Source organism: Alosa sapidissima, chromosome 3 (assembly GCF_018492685.1).
Source record: "Alosa sapidissima isolate fAloSap1 chromosome 3, fAloSap1.pri, whole genome shotgun sequence".
NCBI lineage: Eukaryota > Metazoa > Chordata > Actinopteri > Clupeiformes > Clupeidae > Alosa > Alosa sapidissima.
In genome coordinates, this window is record NC_055959.1 from 30,958,349 (window position 1) to 30,984,219 (window position 25,871).

The window sequence follows — 25,871 nt, forward strand, 5'->3', positions numbered from 1 at the left end:
ACCGAATACAAGCTGAAGTGCAAAACGAAAGTAGGCCTAACGTTTGCCTACTGCCCCCATCAATGCAGATATTTCAAATAAAAAATAAAAGGAAAAAAAAAAATATACATCCTTGATAGCCCATGTTGGGTTTTGTGGAAGAGAAAATGGACTGTTTTAGTAGTAGTATTAGGCAGTATGCAGTCAGATAGGTCACCATGGGCATATTTGGCATATTAGCTACAGATGGATTCACAAATAAATAAATTAGCCTACATTTGGCAGGATACTTGATATACAGGCTAAATGCAAATATGGCAATGTATTATAATATTTTACATTAACAAAATGTAGGAAAATAGAACAGACTGAAAATAAAGTAGGCACTGATCTTTAAAATCCTGTTTCCTGTAGCCTAAATGTTGTCAGTCATTCTTAATATTTGCAATTGGTGCACTGGCATGTTTAACTGTTAGCTGTAGTGTAATGTTAGATTATGTGTAAGTTAAGTACAGAACTGACTCACAAGTGCTTCTGGAAAAAAATGTTAGTGTAGAGCCCTGCGTATGACACATACTCACACAGTGGACATATGTACGCATGCATGCACGTGCACACACGCAGGCGCACGCACACACACACACACACACATAAACATGTACACGCACACATGCACACAATTCAAGAATTTCTCAGAATTATGAACAGGCAAGATAGGGGTGGGGCTGTATAAAATGTATTTTACATGTGAAATCTATGAACTTATCATGTTTTGGTACTTGTTGTCTAGCAGATACCAGTGAGAATTGAGTGTGCATAATGCAATTCAGTGAGACAGTTAGAATCATATATGGCTTTCAGCGTGACTTATTTTTGTGGAAAAAATGTGCTGGACTGGCCGGCGGTCATACATCTAGTTTAGTCTTCTTTCTCTCGACTTTAGGCTAGCGCATGCATTATCATGGCCCTATAATGGGGCAAAGACAGGCGGGATATCCGACGCTCCTTTTACAGTAAACCACTTCACAACAAACGTTCAAATAACCCCCAGAGTTCAGTGTCCATCAGTCCCAACATTAAGAAACATAATCGAAAAGTCCAAGCGTGAATTGTGTGTGTTTTGGTTTTGAAAGAGACTGGAGAAGGGCCGTATGTCTCACAGCAACTGCGATAACCTTGGCTATCCTTACCTCCAAATATCCACATCTAATGAGGGTCGGCGACTATCCAATACCCAATACTTTTTGCAAAACCCTCGATATACATATTGTTGGAAAACTTAGTTTATGGCCGTTCGTGTGAGTACAATAACTTAATTTTGTACATTTTACCAAAACGACTGGTTTCGCCTTGCAGGGTCACATTTCATTCGTTGTCTTCATCTTTTTTTTTCATTCAAAACAATTTGTAGGTATCCATACTCAAGTCTAATTACCACCAGAGACAAATAATCATCCCCTAGGTTAAATCCTCTCTCTTTCTCCAAAATCTCTTCCTCTGAGATGCACACGCTATAGGCTATAATTTAGGCTACCTTAGGCTAATCCTGTTGCCCCTGCTATTTATCAATGTAGCCTTTTATTGTTTTTTTGCCATGAATCGTCTGAGCTGTGATGAAATCGTGTGTTGTTTAAAGTTGGGACGATTACTGTAGGCCTATAGGCTACTGCCCATATTGGAATAAAAAAAAATAAAGGCCCACCCTAGGCCTAGGCTAGTTTAAAATCCTGGCTACGCGACTGTTAATGACCTCATGTCGGAATGGCAGGACGTTTGAAAAAAAGGTCAAGTGTCGCTACACCGACAATGGAAAAAAAATTTGTTGCAGTAGTGGGACGCTTGAAAATTAATGTTAATGCCGCCACTTCGACAATTAGACACCAATGTCTAAGTAGCGGCATGTCGGAATAGCAGCATGTAACCCTGTAGTTCGATGGAATGAGACATAAGAAACTACAAATTTGACTTGCATCTGATATCGCAATACATCGTACTTTCATAAATCGTGCAACATATTCTACCTTGTCTGTGGACATCGTTATTTGCAAAGCCGGTGCTGGATAAACAAATAGCGTGCGTGCGACAGAGGGAAAGTTCTTTGGTTTTGCTTTAACCAATAAAAAAGAAATGCACGGACCACCTACACTCTAAAAAATACTGGGTTATTTTCTCAACCCAAACACTGGGTTGAGGTGGTTAGGTGAGTTTGTGGGGTTGTTTTTACTCATGTTGGGTTATTTTCTGTAACCCAGCTTGTTGAGTTGATAGTGCCCCTTCTCTCCCCCACCTGACGTGGAGTACACAACACTACTGCATAGTTATTTGAGAGTTCGAAAAAAAATCGTTATTCTTCCAACCATCCAGTCCAGCAGCTGTCAACATGCAATGGAAATCAGGCGATTTCGGAAGGTATGTATCTGCTTTTAACCTTTTTTTAATGTTTTTTTTGTCTATACTCATTTTAAAAGTCCACCCAGAGACATATCTTTCGTGATATGAATGGATATTCTGCCTGTCAATTTCGTTCAGCCTCAAGCAGGTTAACAATTGTTTCATTCATGCTAACTAACGTTAGCTAACATTGACTTCCCGACAAACACAGGACGTCCCCCGGACCTTATGCCGACATTCACGACGTCCCCGATTGGTCCCGAACGTCATGTTCTCTAGCGGACGTTCCGGTGACCTTATTGACGTCTGGTTTGGTTATTGCGTGACGTCACACATGGCAGCGGAGTTGAGAGTGCGACAAGCCGAGATGGGCTATGAGACATACGTTCACACTCGGTATCATGTTTCAATACACTTTAGGTCAATATCACACCGGAATTCTCATTTAATTCTGCCTGCTGGTAAAGGCATGTGCAATGAACTCCTTGAGGAGGCTGCAGCTAAAAAAATAGCTCAGGTACCGCTTTCTGCAAGCACTGTCCATAGGCGAATTGATGATATCTCAGAGGATATTGAGGCACAGTTGTTAGAGAGGGTGAATGGGTCACTGTGGTACGCTATCCAAGTTGGTTGGTTGCAGGTCACTGGCCAGAGTGTTTGAGTTGCGAGAGCCGCTGCAGAGATTTCTTACAGAAAAAAAGTCACCGTTAGCTGCATATTTTAGTGATGAGGGCTGGGTGTCAAAACTCGCTTACCTGTGTGACATATTCGGGTTGCTTAATGACCTCAACCTGTCACTGCAGGGGAGAATGACGACTGTCTTTAAACTGGCAGATAAAGTCGCTGCATTTAAAGCCAAGCTTGATTTGTGGGTACGACGAGTGGATCGGGGTGTATTTAATATGTTCCAATTAAAACGTCCCATAGATATGCCCATTAAAACGTTGTATTAGTTTATTAAGAAAATGACACTGTAGATGTGAAAGCAGCACATCCTAGCCCGGTATAAATGTCCATGTCTACTCATCATTAGTGTAATGCATTTGGAGGACGTGATTTCATACATGCGTGAAAATATGAGGTGAGTGAAGTTGATTGTGTAGTTGTAGATCAAGTCTAGCCTGGCTAGCACCACCACTTCTCAATGAGACGTGGTCTGGGAACCAAACGTTAATTTTCTCGTATTTGAAAAAAATGCCCAGATCCGTTTATTGGGTGCCACGGATGTCTATCAAATGCGTCTGTGCATAGCTCATCATCGTCTTGCTTTCCCCTTTGTTCTGTGATTGGTCCCCTATCTCAGGCGAAAATTTGCTCCATGGTCTCCAGGTTGCCAAATAATCCATTAATCTGGACAGACAAATTTATTTACAGCAACAGCAAAACGATGGCCAAATAAGTAAACATAGCAGATGAATAGGCTAGGCTAGTATTCTCCTGGTACAGTGGCCATTGAACCACAACCTGATAAACAATTAGTTGAAATAATAAAATAAACACATAGGCTACTCACCAGTTCAGAAGTTAACTTTCAGTTCCCCGGTCCCATACTAAGCGGGGAACATAGGTACGCTCCCACGGTAATCCACCCAAACATTCCGAGCCTCCAGGTGTAGGCTAACTTCTCCGGGTTACCGGTATCGTTGACATTGCTTTGACACAGCTGTGCGCACCGGTTTCACGCGGGTCATCATTGCCCTTGGACATTTTCAGCTGGTTGGAAATTGGACTAATTTAACATAATTTTTTATTCCTTTTTAAGTGTATTATTATTATTGGTTTATTTGTTTTATTGTGTCTTGGTGTCACGGGTACGTTGGCGACTACGCCGTAGTCGGCAAGATCCGTCCGGCATCTTCATTTTTTAAGCGACCTTGGGTGTCTTGAAAGGCACTTTATAAAAAATTATATAAATAATTAAAATATTAATAAAAAGTATTATTATTATTAGATGTCAACAAGCAGGGAGATAATGAAGATCAGTAGTTCTACTCAAACTACTTGTGCACGTAGGCTATGGAAGATTGTTAATTAGGGATGCACAATATATCGGCGGCCGATATATTATTAGCCGATAAGTGAAAAAATGAAAATATTATTATCGGTCTGATAACAGAATTCTGGCCGATAATTTGCGCTGATATTTTTTAAGATTTAAATTTAGGCCTACGTAAGGTCCGTCTGGCTACACTGAGCTAGCCTACTTGAGCTTGGTTGGCTATACTTTTTCCTCAATATAATGTCAGCGGTGTGAATGTATTTCACCACTCTAACAAAATCTGTGCATCTCAAAATCCTCTCATGAATGATCCGCCATTTAACCTTAACAGAGCGGAGCTCAGGCCTATCTAGAGCCGTCTTGTGCTGGGGCCTGTACTACGAAGGGAGCTTAACCTACCCAGATGTAACCCAGGGTTACTTTGTTAAACCAGGGTTGACAAAACCTGGTTATCTTAAGTGGTGTTAATCGGTACTACGACGCTGATTATGAAGTTGATTTGTTGAGCCGGGGTTAACCTAATTGGAGTTTGTGCGCGTTCACATAAAAGGGGCGGGTTGCAGTGCAAGACACCACTTTCAATGATGACGCGATCACCTTATTTTACGGATGAGGAATGCACAATTATTATGCCAAGTTATGAGGAATTAAAACCCACTCTACGACAAAAATCAAATACGTTGGCAGTGAACAAAGCAAGGCTGTTGGCAACGTATTGCAGATCGGGTAGCCTAAATGCCTAAAAGTAAAGTTTTATTCCCACATGTTCTTCAAATATGTGTTACGGAGGATTAGTAGCTTATTTTGAGTTCATAGAAAGGCCTACAGATGCAACCCAATTCAGACGTGGGCATATAGATTACAGTAATAAGGATAATTGAATGTTTAAGTGGCCCCCATTGACTGATTTAGTGTATGCCTAATCCTGTGAACATTTCAGATGCAACACCATTGCCAAACGCATATGGCAGCAGGTGAAAATGAAACACAAAAACATTATTCAGAATAGTAGGTTTATATAGTTATAGCTAGCATTAATATTTCTTAATGGAGGAAGGCCGATTATGGAGGGGGTTGAGGGAGTCATTCGGTCGGATTCTGGTGCTGTGGAAATGTGTAGCCTTTATGTGCAGGGTACAGTAATATGACATTCAATTCAACAAGTTTGTTAAAATGATGATTTTTATTTATTAGGCCTACTGTAGGCTATGTCCGATTTATTTTAGGCTATTCTTGCTCAGATGTTCAGCACACTGTAGGCCTATGTCTGATTTATTTTCGGACATACAGTATTCTTGCATCACCGATTAAATACATGAATGTCCACGTACGGGCATTGCTATGAGACGTCTTCCTAGATCATCTGACAAAGATAACGAATTCCCTCGGCTGACAATCTATATCTTCATAGAGAATATCGTCCGGGTAGGCTATATATATTTTCTGGCGGTCTCTAAAACCCCTCGTCCTGCGAAGAGAGTCCCTCACGATTTGCGCTCCAGTGTCGTATGGATCATCCAGGTACGCCGACATGTCTCGGGAGAAATCGTTAGTGGAGGGGTGGTACTTATAAAGGGTGTGGTTAACGGAAACCTCGGGTTAACAAAGAACATAACCTGGTCGGAGCAGGTTTGAGATGCAGCATAAATTGCCATGGCAGCATACATCGGTTAAAACCTATCCACCTTTCGTAGTACGGGTTAATCGGGAAGTTACACCACACGTGATCAAGTTACTCTCGAAGTTACCCAGATAAGCCAGAAACCCCGCTTCGTAGTACAGACCCCAGGTTGTGCGCAACAGAGTAGACGGACATAGGATACAGTCTGAGGAGTTGCAGCTTTATTCAGTTACCCGCAGTTGAAACTAAACATAAGTTTCCCTCACAAACTCTGATTTGGTCGCTATACTGTAGCTCAGTGGTCCCCAAACTTCTTCTTCCGAGGGCCAGCTCACTATGCCTGGCTCCAAGAGAGGGCCAGAGACTCGGAGTAGTTCTATATCAGTAACCATAAATAGCTTAGTGCTGTGAACAGCAGTCTACCTTAGTTGAATATTCTATTACATTTAGTCATAGGCTATTGCAATTTAATACCATTGTTAGCTGTGTTTATATTGTCATCATGCCATATTAGTGTAAAATTAAATAATACTAATAAAAAAACGTTTGCATTCCCAAAAGTAGTTTTAAGTTTTATTAAAAAATGTATGAACTCTGAATTCTGTGTCTTTGCATACACAGCTCAAGTTGTGAATATCCTACAAATAATTTAAAGTTCTCAAACTATGAGAATTTTATGAAGTGCTGAAGTTGTCTGAAATGACCACCATTCTAACTTTCAGTCACCTGATGAGAACTTTGTGAACTCTTTGTATGAACATTTGAACGAGTGAATAAAAAATAGAAATAATTATCCCAGAAAGTCCCAGAAATATGACTTGAATAGAAGTTAGTTAGTTATTAACAATTAATTGATAATTTTTAAAAATACTTTGAGCACTGATGCAGTCAGCATAGGCCTCTTACATTGTTTGCAGGTAGGCCTACATTTCATTCCGTTTTCGATGGCAAACGCAAAACAGCGCCAAAACAACCACCAGTGGACAAAAAGAGTATTACATGTGTACTGTTAAAGGGGTGGTTCAGGATTTTGGACATAGGACCTCATTTCCAAGTAAGCAAGTGTGAGATTTATCAGTGACCGTTTTCAACACGTTTCATCCAGTCCTTCTAATTGCAGAGTTCGCAGGTGCTAGGCTAGCGCAAGTCAACGGTATGTGCTAGCCTGCCACTAAAAACAGTCTTACCCACTCCAAAGTACACCCAAGGCAAATAAATTATAACGCCAGACTATCGATGTAAATGTCTGTATTGATAGTTTTATTTCTAACATTATTCTATCCTTGCATTTCAACGATCGCATTACATTTTGAGGGACTAGTGTCTTAGCAGCGGCGGAATTATACTTGCTCCAGTTAGTAGTACTGCGCCAAAAAGTAAACAGTAAAGCGCACTCCAATGGGGATACCTAGTAGTAGCCTTGGTAATATCAGTCCTCCGCTGAGATGCAAAATGACTACTACCAACTTCAGGGAACAAAGTATAACTATTGCAACGCGATGCGAGGGTAGTTGTATTTCTTACACTATTCTATCAACACAGACATTTACATCGATTGTCTGGAATTTGCCTCGAGTGTCCTTTGGAGTAGGTAAGACTGTTTTTAGTGGCAGGCTAGCACATACCGTTGACTTGCGCTAGCCTAGCACCTGCGAACTCTGCAATTAGAAGGACTGGATGAAACGTGTTGAAAACGGTCTCCACTGATAAATATCACACTTGCTTACTTGGAAATGAGGTCCTATGTCCAAAATCCTGAACCACCCCTTTAAGACTCGCCATAGAGAATGAATGGGGGAAATTGCGGAGGTTTTAGTTTGACGATGTTGTACTCCCGTGCGGGCCGGATGATATATACTACGGACATGTTTTGGGGGGCCACCCAAAATGAGGTGGCGGGCCGTATCCGACCCGCGGGCCGTAGTTTGGGGACCACTGCTGTATCTTATTCCAAGCTGAGCCGTTTATGAGCGTTTAGTCCTAAATGAAAACGATTCAAACTCTCTAGCCACTCACTCGCAATTCACTGACGTCAGGTTCACTTAAAGGAGCCACACATAATGTAGGGCTAGGCTACTATTATGTTGTTGACTGCCGTACTATTGAGGACTATTATGAGTTCTGTCCATCATTTGGTGGTAGGTAAAATTACTGCAATAAAATTATTCTTATTAAATGCTTTCCCCAAATCACTTTTCACAATTTTTTTTCAAGAGTAATATTTTCGGTTATCGTATCGGTATCGGCCACAACAAACCAATAAATATCAGTTATCGTTATCGACCCTAAAATTCCATATCGGTGCATCTCTATTATATTGGTTTTGTCACATCATTTGAAACAAGTGAAATCAATTTTGAGTGGTTGTGTTTAATCAATGACATGTGTATGTCTATTTCTTTTTCATTTTTGCCACTTGTGTTTACCTGGATGAATGTGCATTAGAGTGCAGAATGTGTTTTGAGAATGAGAATGTGTTCAAAGTTTTGCAAAAAATTGTAAGTGAGATCTGCAAATTGTGTTTTAGGCTACCATGTGACATGGTTTAAGGTATTGACAACAGACTGACCAATTAGCTTAATGAGTTCAAGCAACTGAGAACTTTCTTCAGCCAATGGGTTTTAGTGTTTTAGCAAATGAGAAAAACTGTAAATGATAAGTCGAACACCTTAAGTAGCCTAAAATAAAAGGCCTATAATTTACAGCATTTTTGTGTGTTGTGTGTAGAAACATTTTCTAAAGAAATGCTGTTTGAGCTATAAATGGTGCATTGACACTAGAGCATTGAGTCTTTACTTTTTCATAATTCCCTTTTGCCAGCTCTTTTACAAGCCTTGTTTGTTTGAGCTACATTGATAGCACAATATTAACAATAATAAGCACAATATTAAGTTGTTATATGCAGCTTACATTGCTTTGGAAATTGAAGTGTGTGACATGTTGCTTTACATTTCTGTTTACAGTTAAGTGAATTATGAGCCTGGTAACAAGCTATCTGAATAGAATGAGTTTCAGTCGGCTTGGCATATCGTGCTTTATGTAAATGGTTGGAAAACGAATTATTGAAGATTCACCAATTCCATTCCACAAAGGCAAAGTAGAAGACTAGTCCTTATATTCTTGTCCACGTTCCAAATCACATTGATTGCAGCCTATGTTAAAGAACCCTCTCATCGAGTGGTGTAAAAGTGTCATTAGTGCAGTAGGCTTCCTCGCAAATCGCAACCTCCTGTTGCCTCCTCTTTGTTGTCTTCATGGTTTTCTTTTAAAAGTTTATTTTATTGAAAGGAAGATACACAATGACAAGCCAGCTGGAATCTGTCACCCTAGTCTCCCTCCTGCGCGCGCAAGATGCGTTCCCAATTAAGTGAAGTAGCCTAATCTGCTACTACGTGGTGGAAAATGAGAGAACCCAAAAAGTATCATCCTTGCTGTAACATGGGGTTAGTGCATTTTGACATAAACGTTACCGAGGAAGAGTGAAACGCACTTTGCCGTAAAGCTACTATGTATTGGCTAATTTGGGTGCCCCTTCTGTCCTTTGGTGCCCTAGGCTACGTGATGCACGTGGTAGGAGCGGCGGCACTGTTTATTAATCATGGTCAAAATGTGCATTAAAAAGATGGATGGAAATCTTTCTGTGAAGCCGACCGTTACATGTAGCTACCATTAACGCAGAACCATCACGACTGTGAAGCTTGTGCATGCAGCTATGTCTGGGAGGAGTTTGGTCAACATGTGGGAGTTCCATGTTCCTATATCCAATCTCTATATCAAAACCTTCAGTATTTCACCGGGCTGCAGGGTATCGCAAGGACTCGGGGGATTTCGGGTAAGTTAGACTTGACGCTGTCTAAAGTCCTGATGTTTTATATCGAGCATAAAACATTTGGGATCTCTTAATGAAAGTTATAGACTATGTTTGCAGATTAAAATGGAACAAACGACGAAAATGTAAAATATTTTTGATATCTTGTTCACTGTAACGAAAAACGTTTTATCGGCTAAGCATTGGGATAAAACAATATTCTTTTCCCAGTGCACTTGATATTTTTTTCTGAGAAACTCCTAATAGCCTATCTTGAGTTAGTCTCGCATCCATGGAGGTCCAAATTTCAGTGAGAACTGAAGTCCTGTAGTAGTCTAAAGTAATGTAGTAGTCTTTTTTTTAACTAGTTTTCCGTAAATTAAATTATTAGGTTGATATGTTGCATCAATAGCATAGATAGTCAAGGCCTATAGGCCTAAGAAGTAGGATTTTATCAGTAGGCTATAGCCTAACCATGTTCAAGACGTGTGAATGAATCATTGCTCAATTGCTATTCAATTGAATTGTGATATCTCTGGTGATTCCCACCTAAATTGTTGTTTCACCAATGGAACAGCTGTGTTTGATAGGCCTGCAGTAGGGTAGATTTTTAAAGTATAAGTGCAGTATATTTAGAAAGCCTAACACACACCCTTCTTGCCCTGTAATTTTACAGGCATAGACCCTCTTCATGTGGTTTGCCCACTAGGGTGTGTCCAACGCTAGTGATTTTAAGAAGTAGGCCTCGGCTAAATGTGCATCTCTACAGCATGACCTGGTAGAAGTGTTTCCATATGGGCTGTAACCTATTCCAAAAGCATTTAAAGTTCTTCATGATTTGCATTTCTGTATCTGTGTTGTAGGTGTTTCTATCAAAATAACTTTACACAGCATGTTTACACATCATTTATTTTTTTATGTTCATGTATGTTCCAATCAGTTAATGTTAACATTGGCTGAGACACATTTTACTTCTTTCAAAAAAGGTAGTTCCACCACGCTTCTGGTGAACCTTCTCCCTCTCCACATTTTACTTTTTTTTTTAATTTGTGCTCACAATTCAGAATAAGTTTAACATAAGGACACACATTTGACAGGTGCAATAATTGCTCAGACAAGATTCAGTTATGTGACTGTTGACTATAACAAAGCAACAGCACAACAGATGTTATAGATACACACAACACCTCCTGCAAATGTGATGACTTCCAATAATGGATGAAATTACCCGCACACACACACACACACACACACACACACACACACAAAGAGAGAGAGAAAGATCCTCTGTCTCCAGTGATTTCAAAACATTGTGGCGTAGAATTCTCCCAGATTTAGATCTATCAGTACTTCTTTTAGCCTAAAGATTCTTTGTGAATACAGGCCCTGCTCACTGATAGATTGTTTTCTTATCGAGTTAAAATATTTGCCTGATTTGATTTGAAGACACTCAATAGCAATGAATTATCTGTTGGTTACCTTTTGAAGAGCATAAAGACTTAAGTTAGGTCTATGTTTAATGTGACCTAACTCTTTTTCTTCCATGCCAGTTGAGGTGTGGCAGGTTTTAGTGTGGTTAGTTGTATTTTTAAACTATCTTAAACTCTGTATTTTAAGTTTCTGTGAGGAAAATAACACTACCATTTCCAGTAATATGTCATTAGGAGTATGCAGAACTGTGCATGCTAACAGCACCACATCATTTGCTTTTGCTTTTTGATTATGAAGGATCTGAGTGGGTTTTAAATAGCAGACAGGGCAAAAGAGATGTTTTAGCTGGTACAAGACCAGCCATGGGAATGTTTGCTTCACAGTAAAAACACCTCAAAATAGAAATACTTTCATAGCATTCAAATCCCATGACTTTAATTTATATTAGTGGTTGAGATTAGTGGACAGGCTAAGGCAGAAAATTAAAACAGGAATCCACACATTAAGCAAAAATGTATGTAAACAAATATTTACCTCTATATAATAACCCCCCATATGGACTATTCCTAAATCACTACTGTTTGTGGAGGTATAGGAGTCCAACAACAATTATTGTACCCTCACAATGACCTAGCCATTGAATGTTCACTTTTGTATCTGGTTTACTGTATGGGTATATTGGTGTTTTGATGTCATATTTCCTTCATCAGAATGGTTAATATATACTATGCTTAAAGCAGATGCTTTTGTCCAAATCGATAAACTGTATACTGTCATACAACCATTGATTTCCAAAGGTGTTAGGTACCCATCTAGTTGTAAAATGATAGTGGCTAGACTAACACGTGCGCCCCAAATGTCTTGAGTTAAAAAACAAGAGAAGGCACTATACATAATGATAAACTTGCCAAAAATAATGGGGCACCTCTAGTGCAGGCCGCTTACCGGGGCCTAATAACAAACATGCTAAAACATTAGGGATTTCGCACCTTGCTCAGGCTGTAAATGTTTAGGCTACATTTTTATTTTTGGAACTAATGTTTTTTGGTATGAATTAGGCCACATATGACTCTGACGCAGCAGAAAACATTTGCAAATGAATCTGATGCCCCAGGCTCAGCTGTAGGGCACTGTGTCATGGTGTTAATCAGGGCCGGTTCTGGAGGGGTAGCAATGGGAGCAACCACACCAGGCCCGGTCAGGAGGGGGGCCCAGAAAATAATTAAATAAACGCTTTCTGTGCTGATTATGCATTAAGTGCATTCATTGCTAATTGTGTCTCACTTACCAGCGTAAAGAGTTGTTGTTTGTTGCTTCTGGCAGTTTCCCTATTGGCTGATAATGATTTCTAAAAAATGTATCAAAAGTTCCCCTTCCCCCGTGGGGAGTAGTAGGCTAGGTCTATGTTAGCCCATCTGCAATATCAAGATGTGAGATCAAGAGATTCTGTTCTTGGTAGGCTCTTGTGGAAAAATGTCTGTAAACAAATTTGGTAGCCAGAAAAAAAAGAAGAGAGTTGGAATGCAAAGTGTTGGTGATGAGGGGGGCCCGGTGCGCAATGTTGCTCCACGGCCCAAAATACCGTACACAGCAAATTTGAAATCGGAATTTTAACACTGATAGATTTAAATCTAACACTATATGGGTGTATATATGGGGACCACCACAAAAGTGTTAAATTAACACTTCTGTAAGTGTCAGAAGTTACAACACTAACAAGGTGTTACCATTTTACACTGAGAGAGTTACACAGAAACACCAGGTTGGAGTATTTTTAACACCAGAGGACTGTTAATTCCTTCTTGAAAACAACTCCAAAAGTGTTGCTATTTAACTTAAGCCCAGTGTTAAACTGACACTAGTATAGTGATGATTGCATGTTTATTACTTTATTGCCAAATAATGATTCTTGTTTTAATCTCTAGAAGAGTAAAGGAGGTGTTGTATACAGTTATATACACACAATAGGTTTTAGAATTGCTGTTAAACTGAATAAAAAAACAACATTCAGATGCACTTAATGTAAAAATGTACTACATTTATTTATTAAACAGCAAAACATTCTTCAGTTCATTACAAAATGCAACAGTCAGGCACTATATAAAACGACAAAATCACAGCTGTATGATATCTAAAGTTCAAACGGTTTGTAATGCTGCAAATCATCTTTTTTAACAATATAAAAATGATGAAGTTCTTTAAACCTCAAAAGCGTAAAGATGCTCGACATAAACAGTCTCCATATCCATGAGAATAAAATGTATGTTGTGTTTTTGTAGAATTATTGGCACCAGTTATTGCCATGCAGTGTCCCATAAACGTAACACCTATGCATCATTCATCAACTTTGCTTGCAATGCCTTTACTTTTGGGCTCTCTTTGGTGGTCTGCAGGAATGTAAAAAAGTTGCTTAGAGATTTGTTGCAACTCAAACTGAAAACAAAATGAACCTTGAAAAGCTTGTCGAATGCTGCCAGAGAGGTGTTTCCTTGGCATGGAATGGGCTTCTTATCCATGGCTATGTAGAAACTGTTGATGGCTCGCTTGGAGGTTCCCAAAGCTAGCAGATATGGCTGCCGATGTTCATCTTCATTCAAGTGCTCATCAAGACTCTGGCATGACTGGAGGAAACATAAGAGAAAGGATTATAATCGAGTCCTCATCTTTCTACCAGATGACAGGTGACAGGATGTGCATCAGCAGGAGTAAAGTGGATATATCACTGTCCCAGCCTGGGTTAGGATGGGGTTTGGAGGAGAGTCATAAAATAACTATTTAATTATTCAGATTGAATAGTCATGCATAAAAAAGGTATTTTGACAACTTAACTTCAAATTAATATCCAGAAATACCGGTAATTTCCTAAAATGGCAACTAAAATGTTAAACTCCATTACTCCATACAATTACCTTGTAAGTTGTCTACAGACAAGTCCATTTGTCCCTGGCAGACTGCAATAGGTGTTGCAGCAATGGTGTTGGTAGCTTGTAGTGCAGGTCTTTCTTTTATCAGCTTGGGTTTGTATGAGGGCCATCTTTCCAGATGTCTTGCAGATGTTTCAGATCCAACGAGAAGGCTGAAGTCTTGAAGAACCTGAAACATTAAAGAACACACAGTACAACTTAAAATGGGGCGAAAAGCAGAACACTGTTGAAATTGACAACCTTGTCAGCAATTACACACACACACACACACACACACACACATCCGTTAGGCTAGATTAAATCTCAGGGATAGGCGACTCTAGCAAAGAGGGAAAATGCAACACATTCATGTACATTTGCAAAAATAAACAAAAGCTCCACAATTTCTTCTGTGCCTTTGCAAGGCAACCGTATAAAACCCCAAACCAAGCAAAATACCTTTATCAGAATCATGGATGACTAAGCACATGTCCTTGGTAACCAGATCTGGAAACACATCAGCATCCACTTCCGTTCCTCAGTCACTGTCAAGGTTTTGTCTTCATTTATGGAGAACTTTGCCCAGACTACAAGATAAATAAATAAATATATTAGTATTATCCAAAATATACTGTGGTAGAGCACATACTACATAGAAATCAGCATTGACATTTCTCTGCCCAACTCCAATATTGTTTGCCTAGAAGCATTTACAACAAACACTATCAATTTAAAAAAAGTCAATGTTAGTACACATATAAATACCATACGATGCAAATCATTTTGTGATTCAATGGAACACTAATGTGAAAATTTTAAAATGAATGGACGTCGTTGTCGTTCTTTCCGCATGGATGGATGGATTCTGCATAAAGTTACATTTATGAACAAACAGACGGCGAAATTGGGAAATGAAAAACGGCTGTCTTTTCCCCCTTTTAAGGAGCTGTGCAGACACTCGCTCACATTCTGTTTTTGTAGAGACAGTCGTGAAACGTAGCCTACTATGCTGCACATCTAGGACAGTAACGTTAGATAATTTCAGCTAACATCATCCCCTTCAGTCAACCATTTCACTTTAAATCATGTTGTCACCTCGTAGTCGTATGATAACGTTTGCCTACCTGAGGCTTACTCGCTAGTAGGCTAGCATGGTACTATCAGAGAATGTCTAATAAACGTAAACGGGCTCTGGTAACGTTACTATCAAACTTACCCCATGATGAATATTATCCAAGCGGCTCACATATCCTGACAATCATCGCATCCACTTAAATATCTGTTGATGGAAAAGGCAAACAATCACATTCTTCATTTTAGGTAACTTTGTTCGCTAGCTAAATTATCTATCTTAGCTACTAGCAACTACGTCGGTAACGTTGACGTTAGCTGACTGACCATGTGAATGTCATTTCAATGAATGAATGTAACTGGTTAGCTAACGTTACCTAGTTTAGCACACCATAACGTTACAGCTAATAACGTTAGCAGCCTGTAAGCTTAACCAACAAGGATAGTGATGTAGATGTATTAGATTAAACGTAGGTAGACATCGCAAAATCAAATAAATAAATAAAACAAGGACAACACATTACACCACACTAAGTCAAACACACATAATGTAATTTAGTGTTATCAGCTAAAAGTTTGGACAATGTCTCACTCAATGCTAAGGTAGCTATACAGTACGTTGACAACGGGCGGGAAAGCAACTTCTAAGTCTACAGTTTCATAAAGAAGGTCTGAGAGTGCAACACAACGTCTAATATACATATTTTATCAACGAATGCCAAAAATAGATTAATTTAATAACTTACCACACAGAATTGTCCACAGCTTGAAGAGAAGTCTGCTATCCTGCAGGGGGGTTTGAGAAATGGCGGACTGCGCTGGAAGTTTGAGCAATTTGCAAAATATCCCGGATGGAACTTGTTACACCCAATTGGTGTTTATTAATCGGAACGCCGCAAATTAACACTGGCTTTTGTATCATATCTACACCAAAAGTGTTGAGAGTTTAACATCTATCACTGCAACAGTGTTTATTTGTCATAACACCAGAAATATAACACCCGTGAATTTGCTGTGTAGGACAGGCCCTGGTCTGAAACCACCTGGCCAAGCAAATGTGTCAGAAATTGACTGTCTCACACACACACACATACACATACACACAATAACATTGACCTGCCTGTACATTGCAAACATAGGAAAGATCTGCACACACACACAAGCATGCGCGCACACACACAGATACACAGGCTGAATTTACACAGCATTTACATACCTCGCTAGCCTGGCCGGCCATCCTATATCATTGAAATGTATAGTCTGGAATCGAACCATTCACCTCGCTTAATCCAAGGGGCGGGCAGAGAATTGTCTTTCAAACTGCCTAGGCATGCAATAGGCCAGCGCTACGAACATATCCGTATCCGGTCGGCAAAACGGCAAATACATCCTTCTTCGAAAGGAATGACTTAAGTGCATTGTGTTGCTCAACTTTCAAAGAAAAGCACAAGTCCAACTCCTCCAAAGTTGACGCCAACGCCGATTCAAACAACCGCTCTTCGTTCGCCATAGCCACCTTCCTTGTTGTTCACCGTTGCAGGACTGTCGTTATCCTGTTAAGCCCGCCTTAAGACTCTCTAACAAAATAGAGCGCTGTGATTGGATGACGTCGACGGCGTCAGCCAATAGAAATCCCTATGGTTTGATACTAGACGTACAGGCTGAGCAAATTAATTTGCCGCCGCTAGGGTGCGTCTAGATTTCTAGGCTAATACCTCGCCATATAAACAGGAAATGTGTGATAAATTTGTCATGCATTGATTGACATGGGTCAAACCTCACAGATTGTTCATTATGTAAGAACCAGCGTTTTTGCATTGTGACATATTGTTCCCTCGTTTGTTGCTTTAAAGTGTACTGACAGAAGTACACCATCTGAGACACAGTGTCGGTCTTGACTCGGTCTCGGCTGCATTTAAAAATCAATGGTCTCGGTCGCGACTTGGTCATGACCCTTTAAAGACTTGGTCTCGACTCGGTCTTGACCTATGCGGTCTTGTCATAAGCGGGGGGGGGGGGGGAGTGCGGTCGCTCTGGGCCCACGGCTGTCACGACCACAAAGGGGGCCCACCTTTGGCCAAATTTATCTTGCTGAATTGTTGTATTTAACTATGCTTATTTGTCCGGATTTCTGGGGAAAATTAAAAAAAGAAATGCTACTAAAGATGCTGCTGGTCCGTAGCCATGGGTGCACAATGGGTCATGCCCTATACGCTGCAAATTAAACAGCCCGCAACAGGCACTCTCCCTCTCACGCTACACTGTTGCGTTTTAAAAGCGAAAGTTATGATAGCCTACGCTATGTTGTAAACACACGAAACACCACTTAATAGAGACAAGAAGATAGGCTAGGTCGACAGGACATAGCCTACCTCTGTCACAAACACTGTTAGTGTCAGCGGAGTTACTGCCTCGGTGTGTTGCCAAAATCTTGTAAAAAAAAAAAAAAGAAAGCCTAGCATGCATGAACAGTCTTCTTTCAATCCGTCCCCATCACTACTGTCTACCACAGCCACTTTTGATTTCGAAACTATAGCATCATCCCCTCTCATCGCTGATTGGCCTGACCTTTTTGGGGTCAGAGGGAAAAGTGAATTATGGTGTTCCAGACTAGTATCTCCCTGAAAGGAGATATTGGTGGGTGTGGCCAGGCTAGTATTTTCATTACTATCACTTGAATCACTCCATCTCTTTAGTTTTCTAATTATAATCAGTTATGTCAAATAAGTGGCACCCCTGTAGGCCTACTATTTTTAATCTTAGCAGAAACATATCAGACACACTTTTGCATACAAATTCATAACAAATATAAATTTACACAATACAAATGCTGATTGAGCAAATATGTTTAAGTATCTTATTTAATTGTGAAAATGAGGGTAGAAACCTTTTGCAACCCACTGTATGAATACAAAGAAAGAATGTGTAACAGTTTTGAAAGGAATTGAAAGGTGAAAGTTGTGGCATTTTACAGGAAATCCAGTAACCCACACTGCTGCTGAGAAGGGCTATACTGAAGAAGTCAAGCAGGATACCGTTAATATGATACCTGACAAAGACCTAATTAACAATGATGCCAGTCACAGGAGCAAGTCAGGCTGTCCTGTTCACACACCTTCAGTGACTGGCAATGGGAAATGTACAACACATGGAAAACATGGAGATGACACCAAGGTCAAGATGCCTGAAGGGAAGTGCAAACCACTACCTCTAGAGTGGTGGAAGACTTTTATTGCACTCACCTATGCTGTGTTCAACCTGGTTTTAACCACTGTCATGATCACAATTGTGCATGAGAGGGTCCCTTCCAAAGAGAGCAGCCCCCCTTTACCAGACAAATTTTTTGACTATATTGACCGTGTGAAGTGGGCCTTTATGGTGACAGAAGTGAATGGGATCATTCTTACATGTATTTGGTTTGTACAGTTGACATTTCATAAATACAGGTAGGTGTCTTCTCTTTGGCTTCATATTTTTAATACTTTTTTAAATAGTTGAATAAGGATTCCTGACCCACATTTATTTTCTCTTTTATACAGGGCCATTGTGGCCAGGAGGTTTTTCTTCATCATGGGCACTTTGTATTTGTACCGCTGCATTACCATGTACATCACTACCTTGCCTGTACCAGGAATGCATATGACCTGTGCTCCTAAGGTACTGCAAATGTGTGTTGCTGTGTTCGTCATACTGTGTCTATTCAATTATATTGCCTCTCTGTTGAGGAATATTTGATGTTCTTTAGAAGCTGTAAATGTGTTTTCACATTTGTCTTTATACAGTAGCTCAGCATAGCCATATTTCAGTCAAAATGTGCTATTTTTGTTTCCAGTATTGTGAAGACATGATCTTAAACATTGGTTGATGTAACCACTCAACTTTGTTGTGCAGAAATGCAGAAAACACTTACTAATTTCTTTTCTACCCAAGCTACATGATGACTCCCAGGCGAAGTTGCAGCGCATTCTACAACTTATTTCTGGGGGTGGCCTGTCACTCACTGGTTCACACCTCTTGTGTGGGGATTTTCTCTACAGTGGCCACACAGTCATGCTTACTCTGAGCTACCTTTTTATCAAGGAGTGTAAGTCAAAATTTGGTTCATTTGGTTTTGTTCTAAAACCCTTACAGTATCACTACAGTCATCTTTTGGTGTACTGCTGTAGTCTGAAGTTGGAATCATAAAATCTAATTGCTGTTTTCCAATCCATATATGCCAGATATTTGGTCAGATACAAAATTCTCATTCATAGCAGCAGTATCAAATCATAGTCATGTAATATTGCACTAAAGTTGTAACAACTACCATTGTTGAAAAAACCTACTTTTCTCACTCTAGACTCACCACGTTCCTTCTGGTGGTACCACCTGATGTGTTGGCTTCTGAGTGCTGTGGGTGTGGTGTGTATACTTGTAGCTCATGAACACTACAGTGTGGACGTGGTTGTAGCATACTTCATCACTTCCCGGCTTTTCTACTGGTACCATACTATGGCCAATGTACAGGTATCATTTCCTCCTGTTTCTAACATTGATATTTTCACCCACCCAGTTTAGCAAGTTTAGAAGCAGACCATCATGCCTTTCATTTAATTTCAATGCAATGGATCCACAGAAACAGCAGGGGAAATGGCATTTAATACCTATATATGTATCTAACCACACATGGAAACTCCTATACAGTGCATGCATTGCAAAGTGCGTTGTTCAATTTTTTGTAATGCAACACAAGCACAAGTGCCATGTCATGTGTTTTCGATGGGGGCGAAGGTGTGGCCAGTTATGATTTTATTGCCTTTATCTTCTCTAGTCAAGGTCCAATCATATTCTAACTTAGCACACACTATTAGCACCACATTGTTTGGAAGCCTTGAACGTTTGTGAATCTGAAAAAAAAAAATCAGAATTGTATGGAATTTCTTTTTGAGAAAAATATTGCATACAATTCTTATTAACATGTTTCCATTATTTCGCCACCACTTCTGTCGATATCCTATGCAGGGGCGCCTGCAGGAATTAATGCTATGGTACGCACACCCATCACCCCCCCGCAAAAAACAATCACACGTGGACAATATTTGTCCGTTTTAGCCCCGTGCATTGGTCAGCAAAAAAGTAGCCTACATAGCATAACAACATCCAACATCCATATGCAATAATACAACAACGTCTACAATTACCTATTCATTTGGACAACTTGATACAGGCTAAAATTACCTTGTTTTGTTCTAGCGTACCATGACGTCTGGCTTTAAACAGCTGTAATGCAGTCTAACATTCTGACAAGCACACCAATTGCCTACCTTGTTCTTGCCCATCTGGAATAACTCCTCTAGCTTTGCTGCCTCCATACTTTCTGTTTTTGTTGTTTGAACTTGTGATATCCATGATGAGTATTGAGTGAGTGAATTAGCTCAACATTGTGTGCTGATAACCATATCTAGATAGCCGAGTTAAAGAAAACAACAAGTAGCCTAGTTGCGTGCCTGCGTGCGTATTCTGTCTCCTGCTAAAACAAAATGTGTGTGCGTTAATTTCAATAACGTTTTCACTAAGTTACGTAATAGAAAATTGTAAATAGCCTGATGGCATGCAGCTAATGGGATACTGTGCATAGTTGGGAAGGTATGGTGGGCCAATTGGGTGTAAATACACATTACACACACACACACAAGGGAAATTTTCTATCGTTGTTGAGTAGCTTGATGGTACGCACAGTCCGTACGGACGTACACCTGCAGGCGCGCCTGATCCTATGCATATGCTTGATTTACGTGGGTAGAACTAAATGGCCAGCATGATTTCTGCGTGTTTCCCGCGTGTAGTGTTTGTTGCCCAAATATTTAATTTAACATATTGATGAATAAACCAACAGGCTCATGGTAACGAGTTTAACTTGTTTAGGAAAATCTAGAAGTTTATTTCAGCTCTGTTTTATGCAAAACACAAACATGCAAAATGGAATCGGCCTACCACATCTGTCATAAGACCAAAAATAAAAGAAAACTGCGACAAGGTATCGATCTTAACCAAGGTGTGGGATAACCTGACTCTCGCCAGATGAATTTCGTTCCGCCTAGCTCCACTCATCCATCTGGGATCAATCCATTGAAGTGTTGCTTCAGAAGGCTGGGCCTAATCAAAAAATGCTTGCATATGATTGGATAAGCCACTTGTCTGTCATCTATTGACGTGCTACTTCAACCACTCACATCGAAGCCAACCCGTGACGCTGATAACAGTCTCACAGACGCTTCTACGCTATGTCACATCTATGAAACTCCCGCCCTGCGTCCTGATTGGCTCTACCATAAAATCTGGTGCAGAAATCACTCTCAACGGAAGAGGTCCCAGATGGATGTGAGTGAAGCTAGGCGGAGCTAAGCGGAACGAAATTCATCTGGCAGGAGTCAGGTTAGGTGTGGGAACCCTAGGAAGCAAATACAATTAGGTGGAAGTCTGTCCAAAAAAACAAAACAAAGAAAGAGGTCTATAGCGAAAGGCACATTAAATTCACAGCTGAAGATGCACTGTCACGAGATGTAAGCAGCAACTCCTCTGCAGGATAAATATCCTTAGGATTTTTATTCAGTCATTCAAACATTTTTGGAGTAAGTGTTGCTTTTTTTAGGCTATGTTTTCGATGGTAACACCTTGTCAGTCAACAGTGAAAGTAATTAACTGTTTTGTTGTCGTTTTGTTGCTGTTTTGTTGACTATGAGACCAAGGTGAAGTAAGTTTCACTTTGCCTATGAGTTCAAATAATAGACGAGTGCAGATGCATGTATGCTATACTCTGCTGGTCACAAACAGGTTTTAGTAAAGCAAGGTTTAGTGGAATCCCTGTTTCATACAGTCTTGCGTGCAAGCAGATTGTTTCAAATGCACCACCGATGTACTGTTTGAAGTTGCGCTGCTTGCTGTTAAAGCGAATGACAGATGTCATGCTCACACCCATGACTGATTAAGAAACATTAGAACAGCCCTTTTGGGCACAGCACCCGGCATTTGATCACCTAATTGCGCCATTTAAAATAGCATAGCCTGGAAAAAAAGAAATCTTACCCAAATAGTGTTCGAATGACTGAATAAAAATCCTAAGGATAGTTATTCATCCTGAAAATGAGTCGTTGCCTGAGTCGTTAGGGCTGCTTGCGTCTTGTGACAGTGCGTCTTCACCGTTTTTATTGGTCAGTGGCGTAATGATTTTTAGTGGGTGTAAGATAGCGATTTTTAGATCAAGCGCCAGACCACGATATGAATAAGACTTTGCGCCACGTTGCCCCAGGTGCACGATAAGCCCGAATTGTGGTATACTTATACCTGCCATTATTTGTCATTTCCCACTCAAGGTACCATTCACAAAAACAGCAATTCTAACAGCCATTTTCTTAATTCGGCCCTGTTATTCATTTAAGAAAAAAGGTAAAATCAAAATTTACTGCAGGAACCATTGCTTGAGATGACCTGAAGTGTTAGGCCTACCCGTAATGTACTGTTATCCTTTTTACCTGTTTTCGTTTGTCATGTTGTGTAAACAATATTTCTGTTTGATTTCTGCATCCTTGTTCTTTCACCTTCAGATATAATTATTTTCTTTGCCATTTCTAGGCTCTGAGGTCTTCACCAAACAACTATCTCACCCACACATGGTGGAATCCGGTGTTTAACTTTTTTGAGAGGAATGTGCAGACCCAAGTGCCTTGTTGCTTCTGTTCTCCCATCACCTGTCCTCCTACTTGTTTAAACAATCATTGTAAGAAGTATTCTGCAGTCCAGAGTATCTCTGAGGATTGAACAACCCATGTGAACAGCATGACATTTACATACAAAATTAAGTTAACATTGACAAATGTCCTTTTCTGACAAAAGCCTTTCTGACAAAAGTACCTTAGCTGTGGTTACCATCTGGCTTTCATCAATCATTGATTGCAAAAGAAATAATGCAAAAGTCTAGGATTTATCTTGGCCTCAAGCAGGTTAGTGATATAATTTTATCACTATACAGCTTGAAGGAAACTAATAAACAAAACAAAATATCAATTAAACAGACAGTAGGTCTATGTATTAGATAAACTACTAAATTTCAGTTTTATAGTTTAAGTAGCTTTCATGCTTTGTTTTCAACCCAATTAACATATTGGTAGACCTATTTGCCCAATAATAATATCTCGTTTGCTTATCACTTGTTATTACAAAAGTATGGTATCTAAAAAACAATCCTTACTCTGTACCTAATAAAATATACATGTAATTTTAATTCTTAAACATATTGTTCCGGTCTTTGATTATGATTGCCTAAACCACATTTGAAGTTGTTGTAACACACTCTGCAAACTTACACCTGCGACAGCATTCCATTAGTGTTACAGGCAGGCTACACCAGGCATGAATCATTCCATTTGTGGAGCGTATGCTGCAACAATTAGCTTCCTCTATAATCAATAGAACTGGCTATTGGCTGATGTTTTATCCTGCGTCTCACATATGTCTTGGGGGTCAGTGGTGCCTTGCTCATGGGCACAATGGTGGCAGCCAGTACTTGAACCCACAACTTGTCTGGCTACGGCATATTAGCCCAGTTCCTTAGCCACTACACTACCACCAACCTTTTTTTATTTTATTTTTATGCTCTGTTACTATGCCAAACAAAACTCAAGCGCTGCTCCTGTGTTGTTAGGCAACCATTATTGCTGAAGACCTACTTTGTTTGGCATAAGAATGGTGATTTATATCAATAAATTTTTACATTTTTGATTCTGCATTTTATGAGGTTTATGTAGTTAGTATATGTAAGTAATCTTTTTTGAAAAGCCAAGCCTGGCGAGGCTGTAGGTTAGTAATTTTAGAACAAATTAACAGTTTAGAACAAGCGTCATGCATAAAATCACTGTGCTTATTGCTTAAAATCTACTTATTTAGAAACCATTTGTAATATTCAGATAGAAATGCACAATCAATTACTGTATTTCGTAGATGTCTTTCAGGTCTGATTTTGTATTTTGTTATAATTCTGTTTTGATTCTGTGAATTTAAATATCTCTGTCATACTGTCCTTCTGTATACCTGAAATGTTCCAAGTAAATGCTATATACAATGACTACCTGACAAGCAGTCAAAATGACTTTAATTGTTCATATTTTAATATGCACAATACAGAGGTCCTTTACCATTGGAATGGAGTAGTTAATCAGCCAGTAATCTATTTATATGTACTTGTGCATAGTTTGGTTCACTGTGACCTGTGTTTATCATGTAATCACTGAATATTATTTTTGTATTTTAAAAAGTGGTACACATGAAATAATGGCGTTGTCAGCTATTTTTTAGGCTGTGTCTATTCATACAATCCCAATTCCAAAAAAGTTGGGACACTGTGTAAAATGCGCATAAAAACAGAATGTGATTATCTGCAAATCTTGTAAACCCATATTTAGCTGCAAAAAGGATATAGACAACATATTAAATGAAAGTGACAAATTTGACAATTTCATGGATAATATCTTTTTGAATATCAGCAACACATTTCAAAAAATTTGGGATGGGGCATCTACAGACGGGAAATCTTGTGTAATGATGAAAACAACAAAAGGAAGAAAATGTCTCAACTAATTGTGTTAACTAGCACCATGATTGGATATAGAAAAGCATCTCAGAGGCAGAGTCTCTCAGAAGTGTAGATGCCAAGGCATTCATCATTTGTGAACCTGTGTAGGCAAACATAAGACAAATACTCCTCAACGTGAAATTACGAAGAACATGGGGATTTCATTATATAGTGCATAACATCATTAGCCTGGATGCCAGCCGAATTTAGCTCCGCCCACAACATTTGAGGTCAGAAGTTCGGTCTGGACTTGTTCCATTGTGGAGCAACTATTCTTGAACCAGAGCTGTTCAGACCAATCAAATTGGGGTTTGTACGATGATGGACAGATGAGCAACAGTGCCTCGTCTGTTACGTTATCTGAGCACGCTTCGGTTGATTCTGTTTGCAACAAAAATCACTGTGGCTAGAAGCTAGACAGATGGCTTCTAAGACCCCGTTTACACATACAGTGGGAGAAATGCATATATTTCCATGCAGTTTGGCCTTTCATTTACACAAATACAGAGGTTTTATTACTGAAAACTATTATTTCTGAACTCCGGCCAGTGGATAGGCCTATGTGGGAAAACTCCAGTTTCACTTTTGCATGTAGGCCTAATCAAGGGAAAACAACATTTTTTGCATTGTGACATGTTATGTTGCATTGTTCCCTCGTTTGTTTGAAATCTCTGATTGGCCACCTGTTTGTTTGAGGGATTTGCGACACCCTTCCCCAGCTGTTTTTAGCATCGGTGTGAACGGAATTATTTTTAAAAACGAAGGAGGGGAAACATCAGTTTTCTACCATGTTACATATTTCGTGGTCATAGATTTTTCTACCGGGTGTTGACAGCGCAATAACTAAAAACAAAAATGACAGAAAATAATGTTATTTGTTAAGGCAATGTTAAGGCAAGAAGGATGGTTCGGGTGTTCTTCCTACAGCTCACGGTAAGCTATTTCGTTGCTCTGATTGTAGGTCTATCCAATTGAGCGCAGAGGCATTTCCCCCCCTGTATCCGTTGAAACACACCCCATAATCTCGTCCCAATGGAGCAGTATCAGACTCAAATTCTGAG

General features: G+C 39.7%; 1 protein-coding gene and 1 long non-coding RNA gene across 4 annotated transcripts; one reads left to right on the forward strand and one right to left on the reverse strand.

The window, feature by feature from the left end:
- The first annotated feature begins 9,794 nt into the window (after positions 1–9,794).
- On the forward strand, positions 9,795–24,416 carry sgms2a (sphingomyelin synthase 2a). 2 transcript variants are annotated; one of them, XM_042086667.1, is made up of 6 exons: positions 9,795–9,822; positions 18,178–18,649; positions 18,743–18,860; positions 19,134–19,287; positions 19,543–19,709; positions 22,815–24,416. In XM_042086667.1, the coding sequence occupies exons 2-6, from the start codon at positions 18,246–18,248 to the stop codon at positions 22,998–23,000; spliced, it is 1,029 nt and encodes a 342-aa protein (XP_041942601.1). In that variant the 5' UTR covers positions 9,795–9,822; positions 18,178–18,245; the 3' UTR covers positions 23,001–24,416. The 2 variants fall into 2 exon arrangements, with proteins under 2 accessions (XP_041942601.1, XP_041942600.1); XM_042086666.1 differs by lacking the exon at positions 9,795–9,822 and adding an exon at positions 15,243–15,452.
- On the reverse strand, positions 13,247–16,225 carry LOC121705599. Of its 2 annotated transcripts, XR_006030833.1 has the most exons (5): positions 15,950–16,225; positions 15,349–15,411; positions 14,592–14,719; positions 14,139–14,322; positions 13,247–13,850 (listed from the first exon to the last, which is right to left on the reverse strand). It is a non-coding gene; the product is annotated as an uncharacterized LOC121705599 (long non-coding RNA). The 2 variants fall into 2 exon arrangements; XR_006030834.1 differs by lacking the exon at positions 15,349–15,411.
- Positions 24,417–25,871: the final 1,455 nt, after the last annotated feature.